The following is a 20,553-nucleotide window of genomic DNA, read 5'->3' on the forward strand; positions in this document are numbered from 1 at the left end:
TACAGGAAAACTACTGATTTCTAATACTCCATATGAGCAGTTATTTTGGTTTTTTTTCTCACCATCTTAATATATAGCCAAGAGCTAGCATTCCCTTAAGTGACTCTAGTTTTGAAGCAAAGGCACAAATGAACATTGTCGCTGAGTGCTTTTCTCTTATAAAACCATAATGAAGGCTGCACTAACTCACTCTAACTATGTAAATGACATTTGCTAAGTGGTAACAAAATGCTAGGATTCTGCTAAGTGTTCATGGCACACAGATGAATCCATCAAAGACTAAACTCTGACAATCTCCTGCTCCCTGAGGAGGAAAGACCAACAAGAAAAGGAAAATGAACAAGGAGAATAAGAGACACTCATACAAAAAGGGGGGGGGGGTACCAAGGAAATGGAGTTAACAACTCTGGTGAGAAGTGAGAGCTACATAGGGGAGAGCCCAGAACAGGGACAAAGGACCTGTGTCTTTAATAGCCTGTGAATTGTGTAAAGTTAAGAGGGAGAATAAAACATAGTTTAAGGAAATAAATAAATGGGCCCGAAAAGAATAGAAGAAAAAAAACATTAAAATCTTCAAAGGGTAATTCAAAAACTTTCCTACTATATATAGAGATTACATATAAGTACTGTAGCAATACTATTTAAATCAGGAAGATCACTAAATATCAGATGAGGGAATAGCATGTGTACAAGAGAGAAATTCAGGTTCTAGTTGATGGTGTAATGGCTAGCTCTGCTCACCAACTTCATCAGATATGGAATCAACTAAGAGCCATGCCTCTTGGTAGGTCTGGAGAATGTTTCCTGGAAACCTGAAAAGGGAGGGAAACACGCTGCTGAGTGGGCAGTACTTCTCCCAAAGGGGCATTCCACATGCAAAGAGGGCAGAAGGAAAACAGACGTTGATTTTGCCTGTAGGCCTTCACTCCATGCTGGAGAATACATCTGTTTGGTTGCTACTCTGATTGCTGACAAACTCTGCTGACATTACAACTTACCTTCTTCAGCCTTCCAATGAAGACTAGACTACCAGCTCCCTAACAATATTCTAGGCGTTCAGTGTTCAGTGAGAACTGTTGGGTCATCCAACCTCATAGTGGGTAGTTACCAGGTTCTCAGCACCTCCAGTGCATGGCCTGACCACCCATTCCATGAGGCCAAAGTAATAAAGCCCCTCTGTAACACAGATTCATTGTATCAGTTCTGTTCCTCTAGAGAGTCCTAACTAACACAGGGCCCAGCTGTGGTTAGATGACCTAGTGTTAAGAGATTAAGAAATGTGTCTCAAGATGAGACGCCAGCGGCAAGGGTAGATGGCGAAGTGGTGGAGCTAAGGTGGAGATCAATGATCAGAAGGAGACAGCTGACTTGACAAGCAAAATGGCCACAGAGCTGGAAGAGAGGCAGGAAGGAGAGAAGACAGAACAGAATACCTTTTGAGTTACAACACATGGAAAGTAAGGTGGGGAAACAGGATTGTCATTCTCTTTGTAACTATAATGCATAATAAAGGCGGAAGAATGTATATATCTATGTATGTTTTGTTTTGTTGTTGCTGATTTTTAACAAAATGGCGTGTGTTAGGGATAATTAATTAAGTTTGGATAGTGGTCAGGAAAAAGTATAAGAGCACATAAGGGGAGAACAAAAGTTTTAAAAACCCTATATTTAAATGGTTACCAATTAAATAAATACCTCTCCCATACACAAATGTATCCAGTAGAAGTGAGGACAATGAGAGACACACGCACAGGCATGTACACGCTCACACACACACACACACACACACACACACACACACACACACACACACACACACACAGGCACACACACACCCGGCAACGGCTCAGACAGGACCGACTTCCCAGGACAGAAGCAAGTATGAACCAGAGGTCTCTAGAGGAAACAGATCATATTAAAACAGATCTGTTTGCTGTTTTCTTGTCCTAGGTCACCTTGGGCAGAGAGCATTTAGCAGAGTAAAGATGAAGAGTCAGCTGCAGGAGAGAGCGAAGGGGACAGGACAGGGCACAATAACGTTCACATAGGAATCCTAAATTGTGCTTTTAGAAAGTGGAGACGGAAAAGGAAGTGCGAGGGAAGCAGCAGAGGCGAGGCTGGGAAATTGCGCCTGAGCAGTAGGAAAGGCAAGTCAGTAGCACGGAAGGTCAAGAACAGTCAGCGCTCATCTCATCTCAGAAGTGAGACGGTTGCCATGGACCGTGGCGTTCTTGCTCTTGGTCCTTCAACATGTGCCATGTGGGAAGAAGGTTGCTGTGAAAGAAGGACCCAAGGTCCTCGGTCTAACAGCCCTAATGGATAGAAGTCTGATCGGAACCATGCCAGGAAACTAGAAAGCTAATTCTTCAGCCCCTATTGATTCTTGAGGTATCTGCAGTAATAGCAGATTCTTACTTAAGAAAAGATGAGCTAATTGTCATGATTTCTATGTTTTTAATGTTTTTTGAAATGACTTACTTACTATAAGAGAAATCTACTCATACATCATCTTACTTCTCTTGGGTCTTAGTGCCATCATCTCTTGAAGAAGTTCTACCCTCTCTCTACCTCCCATTCATTAGTCTTCGCCTTCGTACTCTGCTATTTCCTTTTGCACAGAACACTGTTTGACATCGATGGATTATATGTCACCCCAGAGTAAAAAGTAGGTACCGATAGCATTTATTCCAGTTTGCTGGCTGATGAGTGTAAACTCTAAAAAGAGACTGTCATTTATTACAGGTAGAAAATGGTTTGTTGAAAAAGTAGTAACTACCCAAAGTTGACTGACTACCCAGTGATAAAGACTATCCGTTACAAGTCTAGCTGCGGGTGTATGCTATGGATGGCTGCAGGGGAGACATCGAAGGACAGGAATATCTGTAACTAGAAGCAGAACAAAAACTGTGCTAAAAGGCATGGGTGCCAGAATACAGGATTTTTGCACAGATCAGTACCATGGCTTCTGAATGCAGAAGGAAAGTCCTCCTACCCCGAGGGTGTACTTCTTTTTCAAAATACCGTGCTGCTCACCGCGTTCCAGGGCACTCCACTTTGCTTTAGTACCTCCACAAAGTGTGTCCCACTGACCTCCTTTTGCATTTAATGTAAGCTACAGACGGAGACCTTTGATACTATTGAGTCCTCTTCTTAAAGTCCCAAGAGCATTTGAAATTCACGAGTCTCGATCAAGTGCAATTTAAAACGTCTTCCCACACTCACTTTGCCTCCAGTGTCAGGTACCAATTTCCGTCCTTGAGACTTAGAAAACATTCCTGACACCCCTCTTGCTCCACTCTATGGCTGCAAATAGACAATTTGTCACTATACTGACCCTACTGGTCCTTCAGAAATCCCTTCGATTTCTTCATCTCCCCATAACAGTTGTCCATGTTTCTTCCTAGGACTGTCAACTGACACTTCAGTGGGTTCCCTGCCTTGGGAGATTCCTGGCCACCATCACTTCACCCAATGTATTTTCTTCCCTGACACCAAAATAATATTAAGCTGCCACTGCCATCACCACCGACACTGCCATCATCATCATCATCATCATCATCATCATCATCATCATCATCATCATCACCGCCACCACCACCACCACCACCACCACCTCAGGTCATGTCAACTTGATGGTTTAAGAGAAAAATCACTATGGCCTCCACGGCCTTACAACTCATTCCCAATTCTCCATCTTCAGTTAAAACTCACTCTGCCTGGATAGGCCTCGATGCTCTAGTCATCCAGGTCATGCAAGAATTGTACAGGGTCTGCTTTATCATCCTCTATTTACCTTCAGATTGCAGAGATCCCTCCCCGGTCATCCTAGCTTGACGCGTCACATCTCAGTATAAAACTTTTTTTTTTCCATTAAAGCCCACTTCAAGCTGCAACTATAATATTAAATTAACAGGTGGGTTCATACATTTTAATCAGTAAATCCCACTGTCAGAAACTGCCCCATCTCACTGTCTGCAACACCTATATGTAAGGTCACAAATGGAGCAAACACTTACAAAACAGCTAGTTTATGGGCAAAGAAGCAACTATGAGCAAGTTGTTTGGAAGAGAAAACAACTGGTGGTCTGTGTGGGATGATGTCACAGGTGAGGCAGGTACAAGATAGAAGGAGGCCTGTCATTGGATGAGAAGGAAGGATGGGCAGGAGAGAAGTTTGAAGGAAGAGGAGGAGACTGGAACAAAGAGGGAGGAAGAGAGGAGGAGGATGGCAGAGAAGCCGTCGCAGGACAATGGAGGCTGACGTAAAGATCTCGCTCTGTGTGTTTACAGGTTGTTATCAATGTTCTTAAGGGACGGATGGTACTGGGCTTTGTATGTTTAAGTGGGCAATTATATCCTACCAATTGGATCTAAGATTATTGTTTTGTGTGTTCTTTTATGTGAGGGTTTGAGTGTAAAAAAGTGTGCGGCAGCTAGAGACACTGGGCCGCCACGGCAGAGTTGGGATGTGTTACCACCCAGATATCTGGCAGATATCTTGGGACACCGCAGTGCAGGACCTAGTGAGGTAAAATACTTTTTTTACTTTTTTATATTTTTACAACAACAGGTCTAATTCTTCTATTCATTCTGTTGCTTTAACTACACATCACGTCAGTCGCCAGGAAGGCTGGTTGAGTTTTCCATGCTTGGATACGATGGGAAACCATAATGCAGAAAGAATCACGGGAAGAGGTGTGAGAGAAGCCAAGTACTGAGAGTAGGAACCACAGCTTGGGGTGTAAAGCTGGATGAGAGGTGAAAGACAGGTCTGGGGTGTTGTGCAATGCCAGGGAACCCAGAAAACAGTGGAAAAGAAGGAACGAAGGAGACAATGAAAGAACATTGAAGTAAAGCAGGCTTCAAAGTTGTGAACTCCAGTCACTTTCGTAATTCCTCCATTAACCTGTAGAAGACAAGAAATTCATCCACTAACTAGTAGAAGACAAGAAATTCATCTATTAAATAGTAGAAGACAAGAAACTTGTCCATTTGAATGAGAGATATGAAAACATCCCAGAGGAAACAGACCACCATGAATATTGTCCAAAGGGGAAAATGAGATTCATTTTTGCTAGTAAAGAATATTTTATAGTCTGGTAATTGTGTTTTCTAATAAGTCCTATTATCTGTAGTGTTCTTGAAGAATGAATCATACATAGTTCTTGTGTATGACCAATATGATACTGTGTGACACTGATAGATTGTCCCATGAACTCACCTTAATAACAGCAAAAGTTACCAAAGGCAGGCAGACTAAGGCTACCATGGAGGCTGTCATAGAACCGGTCTCTAGTCTTGGAGTGCCCACGTACTACACCTTTCTGCTCTGCAACACAAGATCATTTGTGAAATTCTGCTTGAGAGAACTCAAAGTTACCCAAGTATCAGCAGCATGGGAACTAAGCATAATTAGGTACTGTCTCTCTGGGGCTCTTGGACATGGTTTCATTGAATGGCACAATTACTCTATGTTTTGTGGATCATAATTTTCATTTTCAAACTAAGGGATCTAAGCTGAGAAGTGGCCAGACTAAGGAAATAGTGCCTTTGGGGAAAAAGAGCAGGAAACATAGTCTTTGAACTCAATGATAATGCTAGTTTACTATTTCTCTTACGCCCATCCATTGAACACCTTATGACATTCCACAGGGCACTGCCCAACGCCTGTGGCATTACCAATCGGTTATCTTGTGAAAATTCTGCACAATCCAATTCCTCACGGGCATTATCTCAACCTGACATTGGAGAGCTTCTAACATACCCTGGGTGTTGTTTTTTTTTTCTCTACATTTTAGTGAAATTTAATTGTACATGGCCTTCTTTCTGAGTATCCTGAAACGCCTCTCTTCCCATTCATCTGCCGGACTCATATTCCAAAGAGATAACCGAAATCTTAATGAAGTCACAGGAAACTAATACCAAAATTGACTGTGATGTGATGACTGTGGAGAAACAGTATCTTCAGTCTGCTCAGCTGTCCAAATAAGATTTCAAATATATTTTTCTATAGAAGCACTTAATATGCATGGTGCTGCTGATCTGAACCGCACATTACTTCTTTTATTCAAAAGGATTTCATAATGACTAGAAAAACATTATCTCCTTGCCAAATCATTGTGGCTATCTGTCAGATGGTTCCTGGGAAGGGTGCCAACATGTCTTGAGGCAGAGAGATATTGAGAAAGTACAAGAGACCCACTTAGAAGAGGTGCTTCTTCTCCATGATATGGCCAAATAAAACACTGTCTCATGAGTTTCATAATTTGTAATGTCCTTGAAGAATCAATTTTAGAATTTTTTTCCTTAAACTATTTTTCAGATGTTATCAATCGGTGAATTTTGTAACAATGGTAAGTTAAGTATCACTGAGAAAAATCAAATGATTCTTATTTTTGAAGAATACAAGTTATATTTGCATTGGGTCTCTCTGAATAATCAATGCCAGCCAGTGGATTCTCAGATAGCGCTCAATGGCTTCATTTTCTCAGTTCACTAAATCTCCCTTACCTCCCTTTCCCAGCTCTCCCTTCCATTGCTCCGAAGAACATACTTTCTATTCTAAGAAAGGAAAACATTTTTTTGTTTTTGTTTTTGTTTTTGGGTTTTTTTTCAATATTCTCCCTATGTTCCTTTCCCAATAATACGTATCAAAGCAAATTATGTTCTCAGTAGGTCATCACTCCTGATACAATGACATGTGTTTGCTTATCCTACATATAGTGGGATAAACGGGTACCCAAACTGATCTTGGTGAACATGGAGACAGTCATTCCAAGAGTCTGCGATCAGATCTCGAAGCTAGCTTAGAGAGAAGACAGAGGTGCTCCTAGGCAGTGAGAATGCATTTAATAAAATTAAATACAACAAACATGTTGGCAGTTAAGAGGAAAATAACTTTTTGTTATAAAGTCACTAGTAATGAATGCTTGCTATACTAGCATTCCTGATGGAAGACTGTGAGAAATCTATGCTTATACGATAAATGGAAATGTGTGTGTGTGTGTGTGTGTGTGTGTGTGTGTGTGTGTGTGTGTGTGTGTGTGTGTATGGGGGGATTAATATTAGCAGAGGATTTTTACTCCTCTGTGAATCCTAAATGTTGGAAACCACTAACTAACCCCATTCCTTATCAAATGTCTCTTAAAACTGGCCATAATCTCCTTTACTAAAAGAGCTTACACAGATAAGAGATGATATTTCTAGACATTTATCAGCAGTCTAGAAGAAAAGAGTTCACTTCAAAGAATCCTACCCTAGAGCTAACCTAAACGCCGTATATCGACTCTAAAGCTCCTGGAATAAACCCGAAGCCCCAAACTACAAAGACCTTATCAAATTTGTTGTAGGGACTACGATGAGTCTCCATCCACATAAACAAAGATGCTACCTGAACAATATAAAACTTTAAAAGATAAATTGGGAGCTCCCATCATGCTGTAAACAGACTTGTTGGAAAGCTTTCTTTTGGTGGCAATTGACAGTGAATCCTTCAGTTCGCTCTTTCGGGTATTTTGCGACTTACTGGTCAGCTCAAGTTTTGTTCAGCCAATGACAGATTTTTCTTGGACCTCTAATTACTGAGACTGCTAAGACTGAATCCTAAGACTGTATGAAGGCACTTACTTCTTATAAGCAGAAAGACAAAAAGTACACCATTGGATACTACCTGGGTTTGCAATCTGTGACAACATACAAGAATGGGACCTTGAAAGGAAGGAAAGCCATGTGTTCCCAGCGAAAGGGGAAGCATAGCTTGCTTGGCCAATGTTGACAGAGAAGCTGGAGAAGATCTTACATAATCCAAATCATTATATTTCCCACAATATTAGCAGGACTCCAGAGAGCATGTTTACCGCCCTCTCAGATCCTAGGCTTATAAAGCACGAACTGTGAAGATGGCAAGTTATTTACACTTCATAACCCAAGGATCTGCAGCTGAGGAATAAAATTTCAAAATTCAAAATGAAAAAAAAAAGACTCTATAAAGTAAATCAATCTTAAAAGCAGACAGTCTGTAAGTTCAAGAGAAATGAACTGCACGCTGGTTGTCGAACGGTTTTTCCAATTCATAAACTGTACTTGGTTATTTTTTCCACCAGATGGCAACTCTGTATGGAAAACATCATTGTTTTCTAATCCTAGAGTCTGATCCTCAAAACTGAGAGACACCTGAAAGTCGGACATTCAATCGCCTTTTTAAAACTTGAATTCCCTCACCACCACACCGTTAGCACCTCGGCCACCACCACCATCGTGATGACTAACATTTATGAAGTACTTCAGAGAAAGTCACTTTGCATGTTGATCAGTGGTTGGGACTAACTTCTCAGAAGCTCTGTTTCCAGGAAGCAGTATTCGCCCTACAGCTGACATTTTTTTTTCAACTAGTTCTAATCTCTGTAATAACAAAGAAACTATAAATTTGCCCAAGGCACCCTTCAAGTGAATAAATGGCAACTAACACTCACCTCTGCCTTCTGGGTTAAATTGGCCTCAGGTGTCCCACAGGGGACAAAAGCATCCATATCCACCCCCCTGCCCCTCCCCCCCACCCTCCCCCTCCCCACCCCCCGCTCTTTATAACACTCAGTTGGTTTTGTGTGAATGGGATGATTTGGTTCTTTGAGGCCCGTTGTAGTTTGCTTTCAGTTGCTGTGATAAACACCAGGACCGAAAAAACAATTTAGGGAGGAATGGATTTATTTAGCTTAGGCTTTCCTATCATTGCCTATCGATGAAGGAAGTGTACGGCAGGGCCTTAAGGAGCAGCAGACCCAGGAATCCTGGATCAATACTGCTTATTGGCTTGTTCTCATGGCTCACGCTCAGCCAGCTTTACCCCATCCAAGTACTCGCCAGGCCAAACTGCTTAGCCACCAAGATCAGATGAGATCGAGTGTGTTCAGGGTACTCTGGGCATAGACTCAGCCACTAGCATTCTTACAGATTCTAGGACCACAAGCCCAAAAGTGGTGCCACCCACCATGGACTAGGTAGGTCTGTCTACCCCTATTTAAAAAAAAAAAATCAAGGAAATGGGACTGGAGAGGTGGCTCAACAGTTCAGAGTACTGGCTGCTCTTCCAGAGGATCCAGGTTCGATCCTGACACCATATGACAGCTTACAGTCTTTTGGTAACTCAAGTCCCAAATGATCTGATCGCCTCTTCTGACCTCCATGGGCACCACACCCACCAGGCACACAGACATACATGCAGACAAAACACTCTTAAATGTAATTTTAAAAGTTCAAGAGAAAAAGCATTATACATACGCCTATGGGTCACTTGACGGAGGCAATCCCCCCAATTAAGACTCCCTCCAGATGACCTTTGTGTCATAATGAGAACCGAAGCTAACAAGACCTGTTCGACTATTTGCCTTGTGGGTAACAACTCTTTATGAAACCGCAACTCTGTCTTCGGTTTCCTGTGATATATTTTCCTTCAAAAGAGCTTATAATTATCTCACATAACACATTATTTTTCTTCCCACTAGGAAGTGAGTCTCGTGAGGGCAATGACTGCTGGATTGGTAGAACAACATTTTTCTGGCAATCATTATTCACCAAATGAATAAAGAACCACCGATGATGCGGGGTGTGGATGGGGGAATCTCACAACCAAGAAGGGAACTAGTGATGAATTAACCATTAGAGAAACAGTACTGCTGTTTATGCAGTAGGGGCCAACACACACACTTCAGCTGGCTACAGGCACCTCCAAAAGCTCATTGGGCTCAGCACCATCCAGTGGGTAGGAAGCCAGCACCAGGGGGGAAATTTGCATGGTTCCCTTTGGAATGTCACCTTCTGCCCTTTGTTTTAGTATTCAGACATCTGTACAAGGAACAGAGCATCCTGTTGCAGCCATAATCAGGAGCTAACCGGAAGGTTTATTTGGGGTCACGGTTTCATCGGTCTCAGGCTACAGTATCTTGGTCATGTTGCTTTGAGTCTATAGCAGGGAAGAACAGCATGATGGGAAATAACAAGGGGGAAAGCTGCTCACCCATGACTGCCAGGAACCAAAAAGAAAGAAGGACATAAGAGTCCAAGTCTCCCTCCACAGGCATACGCACCTGGCCAAACTGTCCCCCACTTCCTGAAAGTGACATCACCCCCCAGCAGTCCTATCAACTGAGGACAACACCTTGTACACAGTGAGTCTTTAAGGGACATTTAGGATCCCAAACCATAACATCTTAAAACCACAGTACAACCTCCTCTCCTGGGGGCTGCACGGTTGTGTGTGCAACGTTCCACCTTTTTTGTTCCTGTCATTCTGATTTGGGAATTTCAATCTGCCTGAAAGCCATTAATTTTCCTAACAGCTTCCTTAGCAGATGTGATGGTGGTGGAGATTGTGAGCTGGAAGAAGCATTTATATGCACAAATCAGACCAATTGCCCACTTGAAATGCACTTAAACTTATCTCAAAACTTTAATGCACTAATAGCAACTGCTTTAATATTTGTAATTACTCTCACTTAATATTAGTTCTGATTACAAGTGTGTGATTCATTCTAGCCAAAAGGAACAGACCCTCTGGTTAGCTAAGATTCTTAAAAATGTGCATCTGAGCCGGTGGAGGACTCTCTGAAAACACGCAATGGATCCTCAAGGTTTCTGACTGCAAGCCGACCTATGTGAGACCTAAGACAGTGTGTAGGTGGTGGTGATTGTCGGTGCCGTAAATGGGAATTACCATGACTCTGAGGCCTTCACCTGGGGCAGAAAATAAATGCAGGTAACCTGATAGAGGGGACACTTCTCCTTTTTGAAAAGATCTGTGTTTTATGGCTGAACTTAAAGCAGCCAATATCCACAAGCCGAGGGAATTATGAAAATCGCTACACTTGCAAACTTCATTGAGAAAGGTGCCCTACCTCAAAACCTTGAGTAAACAATTGCTTTGCACACGAGAGCAGCCAACTCCTCCATCCCCGATGCCTTTAGCTGGAGTTTCTCTTCCTTGGCCTTGGACTTTCAGCTTTCAAAATTGTACTCACGCTAATACTTCCTCCTTTACAGGAAACCGAAGCATCGAGGTGGTCACAGTGCTGACGTCAGCACAGTGAGCCATGGACTATGCTAAATCTAAGTATGGGCTTATCACTAAGCTGGCTGAATCGTTTGGGCACTCACTCCATCTCAATATCCTAATTCTTAGAACACGAACACTGGCAGACCCTGCCATGTGAGACTTTAACGCAGCTACTCAGATGGATCAAGTTCAGGACCGGCCTGGGCTACAGCGATAGAATACGTGCTAATGTGAATGATGCTCTAGGTTCAATCCCAGAAAACCGGAAAGTTAAAAATAGGGCTCTAATAGTGACGAGACGACGTGTACCCTGGGATACTGTACCATAGCTATTACTCCAGCATCCCTAGATGACTTGCAAGCTCCATCCCGTAACGTGTGTTTCAAAGGCTGGAAGTCATGCACCATTACAGACAGGAATACAAGGAGAGGCAGGCAAAATTGTATAAAAATTGACATCACAGGAAAATCAACAGAATATAAAATAGAATATATGAGGGAAATTTTTATGAGTAAATCACAACTTAGTACTTATGTATCAGTATTTAAATGTTTCGTTTTAGTTATCTGGCTCAATTTTATTTTGTTTTATTTTTTTATTTTCACCTAGAAGTTCTACTGTTTCCTCAACTTGAGATTGTGGAGATAAACAAAAATGATGTTTTTAACCCCAAACTGCACCCCTGTTCGTTTCCATTTTGGCGAATGTTACTGTTATAACCTAGAGGCACACACCAGAAAATGTCAGGGAGGTCAACCCTGACTCTTCACTGCTCCTCAACTACTCCCGACCCATTTCAACCTCTTCTAGATCCTTAGTGTCTTGCCACTGGAGTTAACAGAGAATGGAGATTTTAGGAAGAAGGTTGAGGTAAGTGCTACCTTGATCATCACAAAGGAATATGGATCATTTGTAACAGCAAACAGGGACCGTGGTAATGTGGAGGCACCTCAGCCATTTACCTCCTATTGCCCGGGCCACACTGCCATTCCATTGCTTGTTCCTATTGCAATAGGATCCTGAGTGTCCTGTCCTGTCAAGTCCTCGTCTGAAATTGTATTGGACATTCGATTATGAAGCACTCGCTCCCACTGTTCCTTCCCACAGAGTGATGTTCTGTTTTGCATTCTCTCTCTCTCCCCCCTCTCTTTTGTGAGTGTGTGTGTGTGTGTGTGTGTGTGTGTGTGTGTGCGTGCGCGCGTGCGCGCGTGCGTGCGCTACAGGGTACTTCTATGGAGTACGTTCTCTCCTCCCACCATGTGGTTCCCAGAGATCAAATGCAGGCTGTCAAGCATGGTGCTATGAGCCTTTACCCACTAAACCTTCTTGCTGCTACTAAGAATTATTTTTCAAGCCCAGAAGTACTTCCACTTCAAATATTTTCAGGAGGCATTCTTTGTTTCTCCTGGTAACGTCAATCTCTAATAACCCAGAAGACTGTTTTCAATCCTTCTCCGGGAAGCTTAACTCTTTATAAATTGATTTCTACATAAATACTTCCATAAAGTGAAACCAAGTCACCTTGAAGGAAATTAAACAGCCAAGGCTCTTTACCATAGCCCTGTGCATAGTTCTCAATTTAGTGTACAGTTGGAATACCCTGAACAACTTTATATGGATTGAGGCTGTGTCTCAGCCCAGAGATTTAAGTGCAGTAGGGGCACTGAGCCTTTCAACTCTTCTCCATTTGGATATGCAGCCTAGGCTTAGAAATAGGAGGTACAGAAAATGGGGAAGGAGGTTAAAAGTTTTTAATTTTTCAATAGAAACAAACCCACAACAACTGAAACAAGCGGCTGGTGCGGTACAGAAGTATTAAATGCGGGCACTTTGGGTATTGCAGTGTGATACTATGAAAACGTTGGAGGAGAAACAAGGCAGGTTACTTTAGTGGAAAAATAACTTGAAACTTGATTCTGTATCATGCTGGAAGAGAACAGGACGAAGAGGAGGCAAGTGTGACTGGGGGGGGATCCTCCTTAGAATGAGAGTCAGCAGCAATCTTGGTGGAAGGATAGAGAGAGCAGGATAGGCCGATTGCATTCTGAGAATGGTGTTCTAAGTGAGGACATTTTCAAAGACAGCAGAGTTCAATTTGTGGCAAAAAAAGAAAAGTGTTAATGGTTGCAGAGGACATGACTCAGACAGTAAAGTCCTTGTTATACAAACAGAAGGACGTACATCTAATTCCCAGCACCCATGTTAAAAGAAAAAGTAACTTTGAACCATAGTGCACCCCTATAATTCCGGTTGGGGAGGCAGATACAACAGAATCTTTGGGGCTTGATGGATGACCAGTCAAACCAAATCAGTGAGCTCCGTGTTCAGCGAGGGACTTTGTCTCTGAGAAACGTGGAAAGTGATCAAGAAAGGCACCTGGCAATCTCTGGTCTTTCTATTCAGTCACATCCATATGCAGCCACCTATCTCTGATCTCTCTCTCTCTCTCTCTCTCTCTCTCTCTCTCTCTCTCTTTCTCTCTCTGTCTGTCTCTGTCTCTCTCTGTTTTTCTGTCTCTCTCTCTTTCTCTGTCTCTCTGTCTCTGTCTCTCTGTGTCTCTCTTTCTCTGTCTCTCTGTGTCTCTCTTTCTCTGTGTCTCTGTCTCTCTCTGTCTCTCTCTGTATCTGTCTCTCTCTTTTTCACACACACACACACACACACACACACACACACACACACACATACAACAGAGCAGTTAACTGTATATAAAAGCAGACAAGTTTCTAAATCCAGAGTGGCCTCAGTGATCAATAACGATGCACCTAAGTTGGTCAGGCATACAGTGTCCTCTTGGCCTCACAGAAAGGCACACCTGAGGAAAGAGGTATTTCAAGGCTGGGTTGTAACTGTGAAATGGGATGTCTGCACAGACATATTGGGGAAATAGCTCCAACCATTCCAGGTTGGCAGATCATTTGCTTCTGTATGCCTCGCCCACAGACCCCCAATAAAGCCTTGTCTTGTTGAAACCCAAGTGTGCTTAAGATGTTCCTATGGCAGCAAACGCAATAATTTCTCAACAGTCAGACCTAAACACTGAAAATCACAGTGATTACAAAAGAAACATCCATTTCTAAAAATTCAAGAGGCGCTTTACGGTGAACAATGAAATGGACGGATGAAATCTCTATTGTAATGACTGCTTCTCAGAAACCACACGGGAAGACTCCGCCTTTCCCCTCACGGTTCCCCAGACATTGATAATCCTCTTCTTGGTTCTTGTCTGCTGTTTCAATAAGCAGATATCTGGAAAGAGACCATTTTAAGTATATAAGACCCATCAAGCCGGCCGGATCTCTGTCTCACTAAACTCTGTGAAGGGCTCACGCTACTTCGAACAGCTGTTGACCAGAATTTCTTTTTCAGATCATTAACAGACATTCTACAGCAAGGGAAAAAGATACTATCATTTTGGTTTATGTTTAATCAGTACTATTCAGTCATGTAATCATAGGTAAAATACACCAGAAAATTTCCTTTTAGAAAAATATTAAACAATTTATTCCATCAGTGATGAGAAAAGCAATTTAATTTTTATTTTAAAAAAATCATCATCCTATTGATCATGAGGTTGAGGGGCAGGGAACTAAATTCTGACTACTGAAAGAATTAAAAAAAAAAGAACTCTAAAGGACACTCACTATGATGGTGGCACTGTGGTAAAATATTATAAACTCCATTACATATCATCAAAATGCATTTGTATTTCTGTGTTCAAGAAAAAAAATGGCATTACCTATAGTGTGGTAAAAATTCAACTGCAACGAATATGTAACATCATAATAAATATTGAACACAGCTTACCCCAGGTCCTGGTTTACTGAACACAAAATGAAAAACCTGGAATAAAAGTGCTTTATGGATTTGTGTACAAACGAGCCTTAGGAACAGCAGGACTGAAGCTGCTCCTGGGAAAGCAGCTCGGTAAGAGTCCCGAATCTTACTGTCAGGTATGCACGGAGCACTCAGTGCTCCCGGTTTCTAACTTCACAGGCCTGATCCTCCTTTCTGGTCTCCAATACAAACTCTAACTCACCTTAAAAGAATTCGCTCAAAAATTCTTGAACCACAGGAGACATACTGCTAAATAGGGCTTAATAGCCATACTAGCAAAACACAATATACATTGGCGAAATGGCGATTTCTTAAGCGTGGGAACGGAATCAAGCCTAAGCCTGACAATGACATGCAAAAGGAAGAGGGCTAAGGAGAAACCAAGAGGATACCTAGTGGGAAAAAGAGAGCACAGTCCGGTTCTGAAAGGGATGTAGGAGCTAGCGTCTCATGCACTATGTCTATGGCAAAGGAAGACCTCGTGTACATTTGTGAGGAGTTGTAAGGATCCTGGAGCATCGGGTTCAGAAAAATGCTACAGTACCAGACGTAAACACTTCTAGATGTTGCTTGATTTTGAGAGTGATGTCTGGGGTGATGGAAATGGAACCTAAGGCTTTGTGGCTGCCATGTACTCTGCTACAGCCCCAACTCTACACAATCATCTCCACAGCTGTAGTGAAAATCATGCAAGTCGTGAGCCCCAGCTCCGAGAGCCCCAGCTCCGAGAGCCCCAGCTCTGAGAGCTACAGCTTCCAATGGCCAGCTTTCAGTTTACAGGCACCTGCTCGTCTATTCAGGATTCAACCATCCAAAAGGAGTTTCTGTGGAGTCGCTGGGTCCTTCTCTCTCTAGCGTTAACACTTGGTACTGTAAGGACTAACGTTACTGTCCCAAGAACAAAGTTAAAACATTGAAAATTCGGTGGTGGTATGTGCGATTGAGTCAAACTGTCCCGGGGTCAGGAACACAAAGGCCTGTGTATAACAGGAAGATGTAGCCTCACCCTGGCGTCTGCCCAAGTTTTGCTGTAACTTGGCTCTACTGCCCCTGCACGAATACCTTTCCTCCTCTAATATCTCTGTCCGGTTACTTTTGCAGCCAAGTACTGCCCTTTTCTGCGTGGAACAATTCCCAGAATTCATACTCACTAGGTCTCTCTAGCACTGCCTAGTAGTTGAAACTCCATTGTTTGTCTGAGAAAGTTCAAAGGCTCATTGAGATTACGCTAAACTACTAGAAGAGTCAGGATAAATTATAAGGAATTCTGGAATGTTTTCTTAAAGAGTTTTAGTACTTTATTAAAAACATTTTCTTGCTATACAGGTAATTTACATAAAATTTACTAACTGAACATAACTCTTGATTAAGGATAAGTCACAATATTCTATATAGCAAATTTTCATTTCAAAGAATTAAAAAAAAAACCACTGCAACATAATGACATCAAAATTACTATAGTATAATTAATCTTTACTCCTGCTAAAAGATGAATGATAACTGATGGGTTTCTTTTAAGAAAAATATAAATATATATTAACAATTTTCTTACCAAAATAAAACCAGGTATAAACACACAAACACAATTTAGGGGGTAAGTTTGTTTCTGGTTTTCACACAGGTTAACTAGTAATAAACACAGGTACGCCACCGTGAATGACACATTCACAAAAAACTTAAAATTAGCAGAGGTAAAAAGCCACAAAATTCTGCCAGGTTTTCTTTCCCCTGTATTTGAAGCTTGACAGTGAATTTGGCAAATTAGCAGTGACAGGAAATGACACACACACAAAAACTACACCAAGCAAACTGCTAGTCATCATGAGGACCTGACTTGACAAACAGGTTTAATCCACTTGCTCAAAGGTCATGCTGTCCAAATGAAGGATGACCAGTTTCCTCTGCTTCGGGAGGCTGGCTGCCAACGTTCACAGAAGTAGGGTGCTCCTGCACGTGGGTCACTTTACTTGAAGTTCTTGCAGGAGGAAGTTCATTGTTCAGCTCTTCTTCCATAGCTGAAAAGGTTCCAGGCAATTCATTTGACATCAGAACTTGCAGAGAGTCTGATCCATCCTCAATGTCCATCTGAATCCCCAGAGCTTTCAGAATGTCGCATTTGCACATGGGGCATGTGCCATGGGCTAGAATCCAGGGGTCAATGCAATTCTTGTGGAAAAAATGTTTGCACGTGAGAATACGAACTATTTCATTAGGCTTATAGGCTTCAAAGCAGATGACGCAGCTGTCTGCATTTGGACTTACTTCCTCATCCCCCTCTTTTAATATTCGAACTTGCAGCTGCCCAAATGCTTTCTTGAGCTCTCTTGTTAATCGTTTCCATCTCCTGTCCTCGATTCTTGCCACCCAGAGTCTCCGAATATGGTAAAAAGTGAAATATGCTAATGTGGCGGTTGTGACGATCATAAAGGAGACAAAATAATGATTCAGCCAAATGACGTGTTTTCTTCCCACCTCAACCATGACCGTAACATGGACTCCCTTCCTAATTAAATGCAAAATCTCCATACCTTTGACGTTACCAATCATAACTACAACGATGTCTTCAAACGCCTGGTGAGACATGGGGAAAACCTGGTTGCCAGTCCCCGGAAAGTTATAGATGATCACTCCCCTGGCCCCATTCTCAGATGCCACTTTGATTTTCTGTGTGAAGGCACAACCTCCCCTTTCAATGAGTGCAATCCACGGCTCTTTGTTCCGCGGCAGGATGAAACTGGTATTGGGGTCACAAGCATTTTGAATTTTTCCCTCTGGTGGCACAACTACTCCTGCTACTCTCTTCAAGATGGAGCTTCTTCCGAAGACCCCAGTCTCGCCCAGCTCTGACAGCATGCGGTTCCCCACGTGAAATGATATGTTCATGTACGCAGTCCAAACTGCACTCGCTGTACAACAGTTCTGACTGACAAGCCAGATAAAACTGAATTTCAGAAGCCAGAAGGATGGAGCACTGGTTTGCCAAGGGCCAGTCTGAAGAGGGTTCATCTCTGTCTTTCCGGAAGGACTTTAAGAGCCAACCCCAACCAACAGCCTCGGCTGCCACATCTGTTGACGATCAATTAGGAATGAGGAAGGAAAAATTATCTTCTGGGTGAAAATAAGATACGCTGTCTTCCAACATGTTTCAGCAAGAGCTTTCCAAAGATGTCTTGAGTTTCAGATGTTTGATTAGAGAGAAAAAGCTTAGATAGTAAAGAAATCCCTGCCTCACTACTGTAACTTTAGATACTGCTTACTGTTGCATGAGGCCATTGTGACATAGGAGACCAAGCAGCCAATTAGCTCAGAGCATACTGTAGGTGTACTGGGTTAAATGTTTCCAAAGCGGTTATAGGTAGTTTCATGTATCCTTGAAAACTGGTTAAGTCACGGAGCCATACAAAATGGATGTAGGTAGCACATTTAAGCTAAAAGAGAAAACAAACATTTCTGCAATTGGCTTTTTTTAAAAAAAACAAAAAACAAAAAACCTCTAAGTAAATGAAAGGATAGTGTACACCTTTTACATTCTTATTTGAAGCAAACACTTCCAACGTTAAGTTTGAGATATACCGAGAGTCATAAATTAGGAATGTGACCAAATGAGCACTTAAAGCAGGGAGATCTGTAACACTAGTTTTACATATTTGGTCCCTATCAAGTTTTTTTTTATGAAGATTCAGATAAATGATAATAGGGTTTTAAAAACATTTATCGGTTCTGACTTGGTTTTGATTTTTTCTTTTTCCAAAGCAGTGATTCTCAATCTGTGGGTCACGAGCCCTTTGGCAAATATCTCCAAAAATACATTATGATTCATAACAGTAACAAAATTACACTTATGAGGTCGCAACTAAAGTAATTTTATGGTTGTGGCACCACAACCTGGGGAACTGTATCAAAGGGTTGCAGTGTTAGGAAGGTTGAGGACCGCTGGTAGAATCCTGTTACATCTAGTCCTGTCTCGTCCTTAAGCTGTCCAACGTCACATAACAGTAATAGGAACACAAATAAAGGACACAACTCTTGTTTTTCAAATGTAACTTGATTTAAACAAAATAAACAAAACCTCAGTACATTACCCTAACGAATACAGATTTCAGGAGACCAATCACTGGGTGAGGAGTAGGCAGTTCTGGGTCTGAGAGAGGAAGAAGGGAAGAGGAGAAGAAGACTTGGCTTTTGGAAGGAAGGAAGATGGGGAAAGGGAAAGACAATCCAAACCCAGGTGTGGCTTTAAATAGCCACAGGTGGCAATGAATATCTTATAAGTGATGAAAAATTACAGGACAATTTGTCTTATCTACGTGGGCAGTTTATATCAATATCAGCTGGCTCCGAGTTCACTGCGTAGACATTTTTGTGGGGTGAGAATTTACTGATACAAATCTGACTGATAAAATACAAGCTTCTAGAGTTTTGATTTTTTTACCTGGTTACAGGGATCTGTGACACAGGAGGTGGATGCTGGGAATGTGAGCAGAATCCGTTATCAAGAGAGCCTGCAAAATGGGTGGTCACTGAATGGGACTAGCCATGGAGGCGGCTAGACCAGACCGCCAGGGCCAGAGAGTAGCTGGCACTAGGTGGGATGGTGCCTTAATAATCCCCACAACACAAGCCCAATAAGATTAAAAAGTTAACCAATGACAGTGACAATGGTTACAGGTCATAAAGAGATGATGCTAACATTTTTTAGCCAAACTTAATATAGAAGATAGAACATATAGAAGATCCTATATACCCTACCACTTCTGTCCCAGTTTTACTACAAAGGTCAATGGATTTAAGTAACTTTGAAACTAATGAATTAAACTTGGGCAGTAACAGATGTTGGAGTATACTTTTTTGGTAGGTATCACAGTGTTTTTTACTAACTAGAAAGCCAAAGCTAAGAACTTGTACTTCGAACATAAGCATTTTTGGCCTTTATATACAGGGTTCAAAAACAATCCCTTTTAAACTGGACTCACCAGGACTAAGAAAACTGGTACTTTTTATAGTTTATGAAGCAACAACTTCAGGCAGGAATGAAGAAAGTTCTACAGACAGAACAAAAATTGGCATATAAGTTGTTGGTCAGGGAAGCTCCTAAGGCACTATATGTTCTTGCCATCCCTCCTGGTTGCCTGCTCGAACTAGTTAAGACCTTATTATTGAAGACAGCACACACCTTGGATTCATGATAGAGAAATCAATCTGGAACTGAGGTAGACAATGTCTCCTTGCAGTTAGCTTTCTAAGTATTTATTGGAAGACTATGCAGGCTGCTGGGAGAGAAAGGGCAACGATGATCTTACCCATTTGTGAATCCTATGATACAAAACCAGTTTGCCAGGCCAGATATACTGATGTGCAATTGTAGCATCAGTGTTGAGCAGTAACAACTATGACTGGATCTGACACTCCTACATGGGAGGTAATCTGTGTCTGGTACTGCAACCCTGGTGAAAAACTCACGTCTGGGAAAGGAACTGAATATAACATTGCTGTTTTAGAAAGCTGACTTTTAAACCATGTTGATATCCATAGATATCTACTGCTTTCAGTGTCAATCACAAAAGGCCCTCTTTTTAGTGAATGGTGGTGAAGAGAGTCTCCTGGCTACACAGAGTGTTGAAACTAAGTGTTCATCCCCCAATAAGAAACTTATGACGGTCCTGCTAAGAAT

At 41.9% G+C, this 20,553-nt stretch overlaps 2 protein-coding genes across 13 annotated transcripts in view; both read right to left on the reverse strand.

Moving 5' to 3' along the window:
• Cadps2 (calcium dependent secretion activator 2) overlaps positions 1–20,553 on the reverse strand; it is a 529,199-nt gene that overhangs the window by 343,451 nt on the left and 165,195 nt on the right. The gene's annotated exons all lie outside the window — the stretch shown is intronic.
• Positions 16,593–19,528, reverse strand: Rnf133 (ring finger protein 133). Of its 2 annotated transcripts, XM_006236144.5 has the most exons (2): positions 19,315–19,528; positions 16,593–18,310 (listed from the first exon to the last, which is right to left on the reverse strand). In XM_006236144.5, exon 2 carries the CDS (start codon positions 17,886–17,888, stop codon positions 16,743–16,745), a length of 1,146 nt encoding a protein of 381 aa, XP_006236206.1. In that variant the 5' UTR covers positions 17,889–18,310; positions 19,315–19,528; the 3' UTR covers positions 16,593–16,742. The 2 variants fall into 2 exon arrangements, with proteins under 2 accessions (XP_006236206.1, NP_001037743.1); NM_001044278.1 differs by lacking the exon at positions 19,315–19,528 and having other exon boundaries at positions 16,702–18,057.

The sequence above is a fragment of the Rattus norvegicus genome, chromosome 4, assembly GCF_036323735.1.
Source record: "Rattus norvegicus strain BN/NHsdMcwi chromosome 4, GRCr8, whole genome shotgun sequence".
Lineage (NCBI taxonomy): Eukaryota > Metazoa > Chordata > Mammalia > Rodentia > Muridae > Rattus > Rattus norvegicus.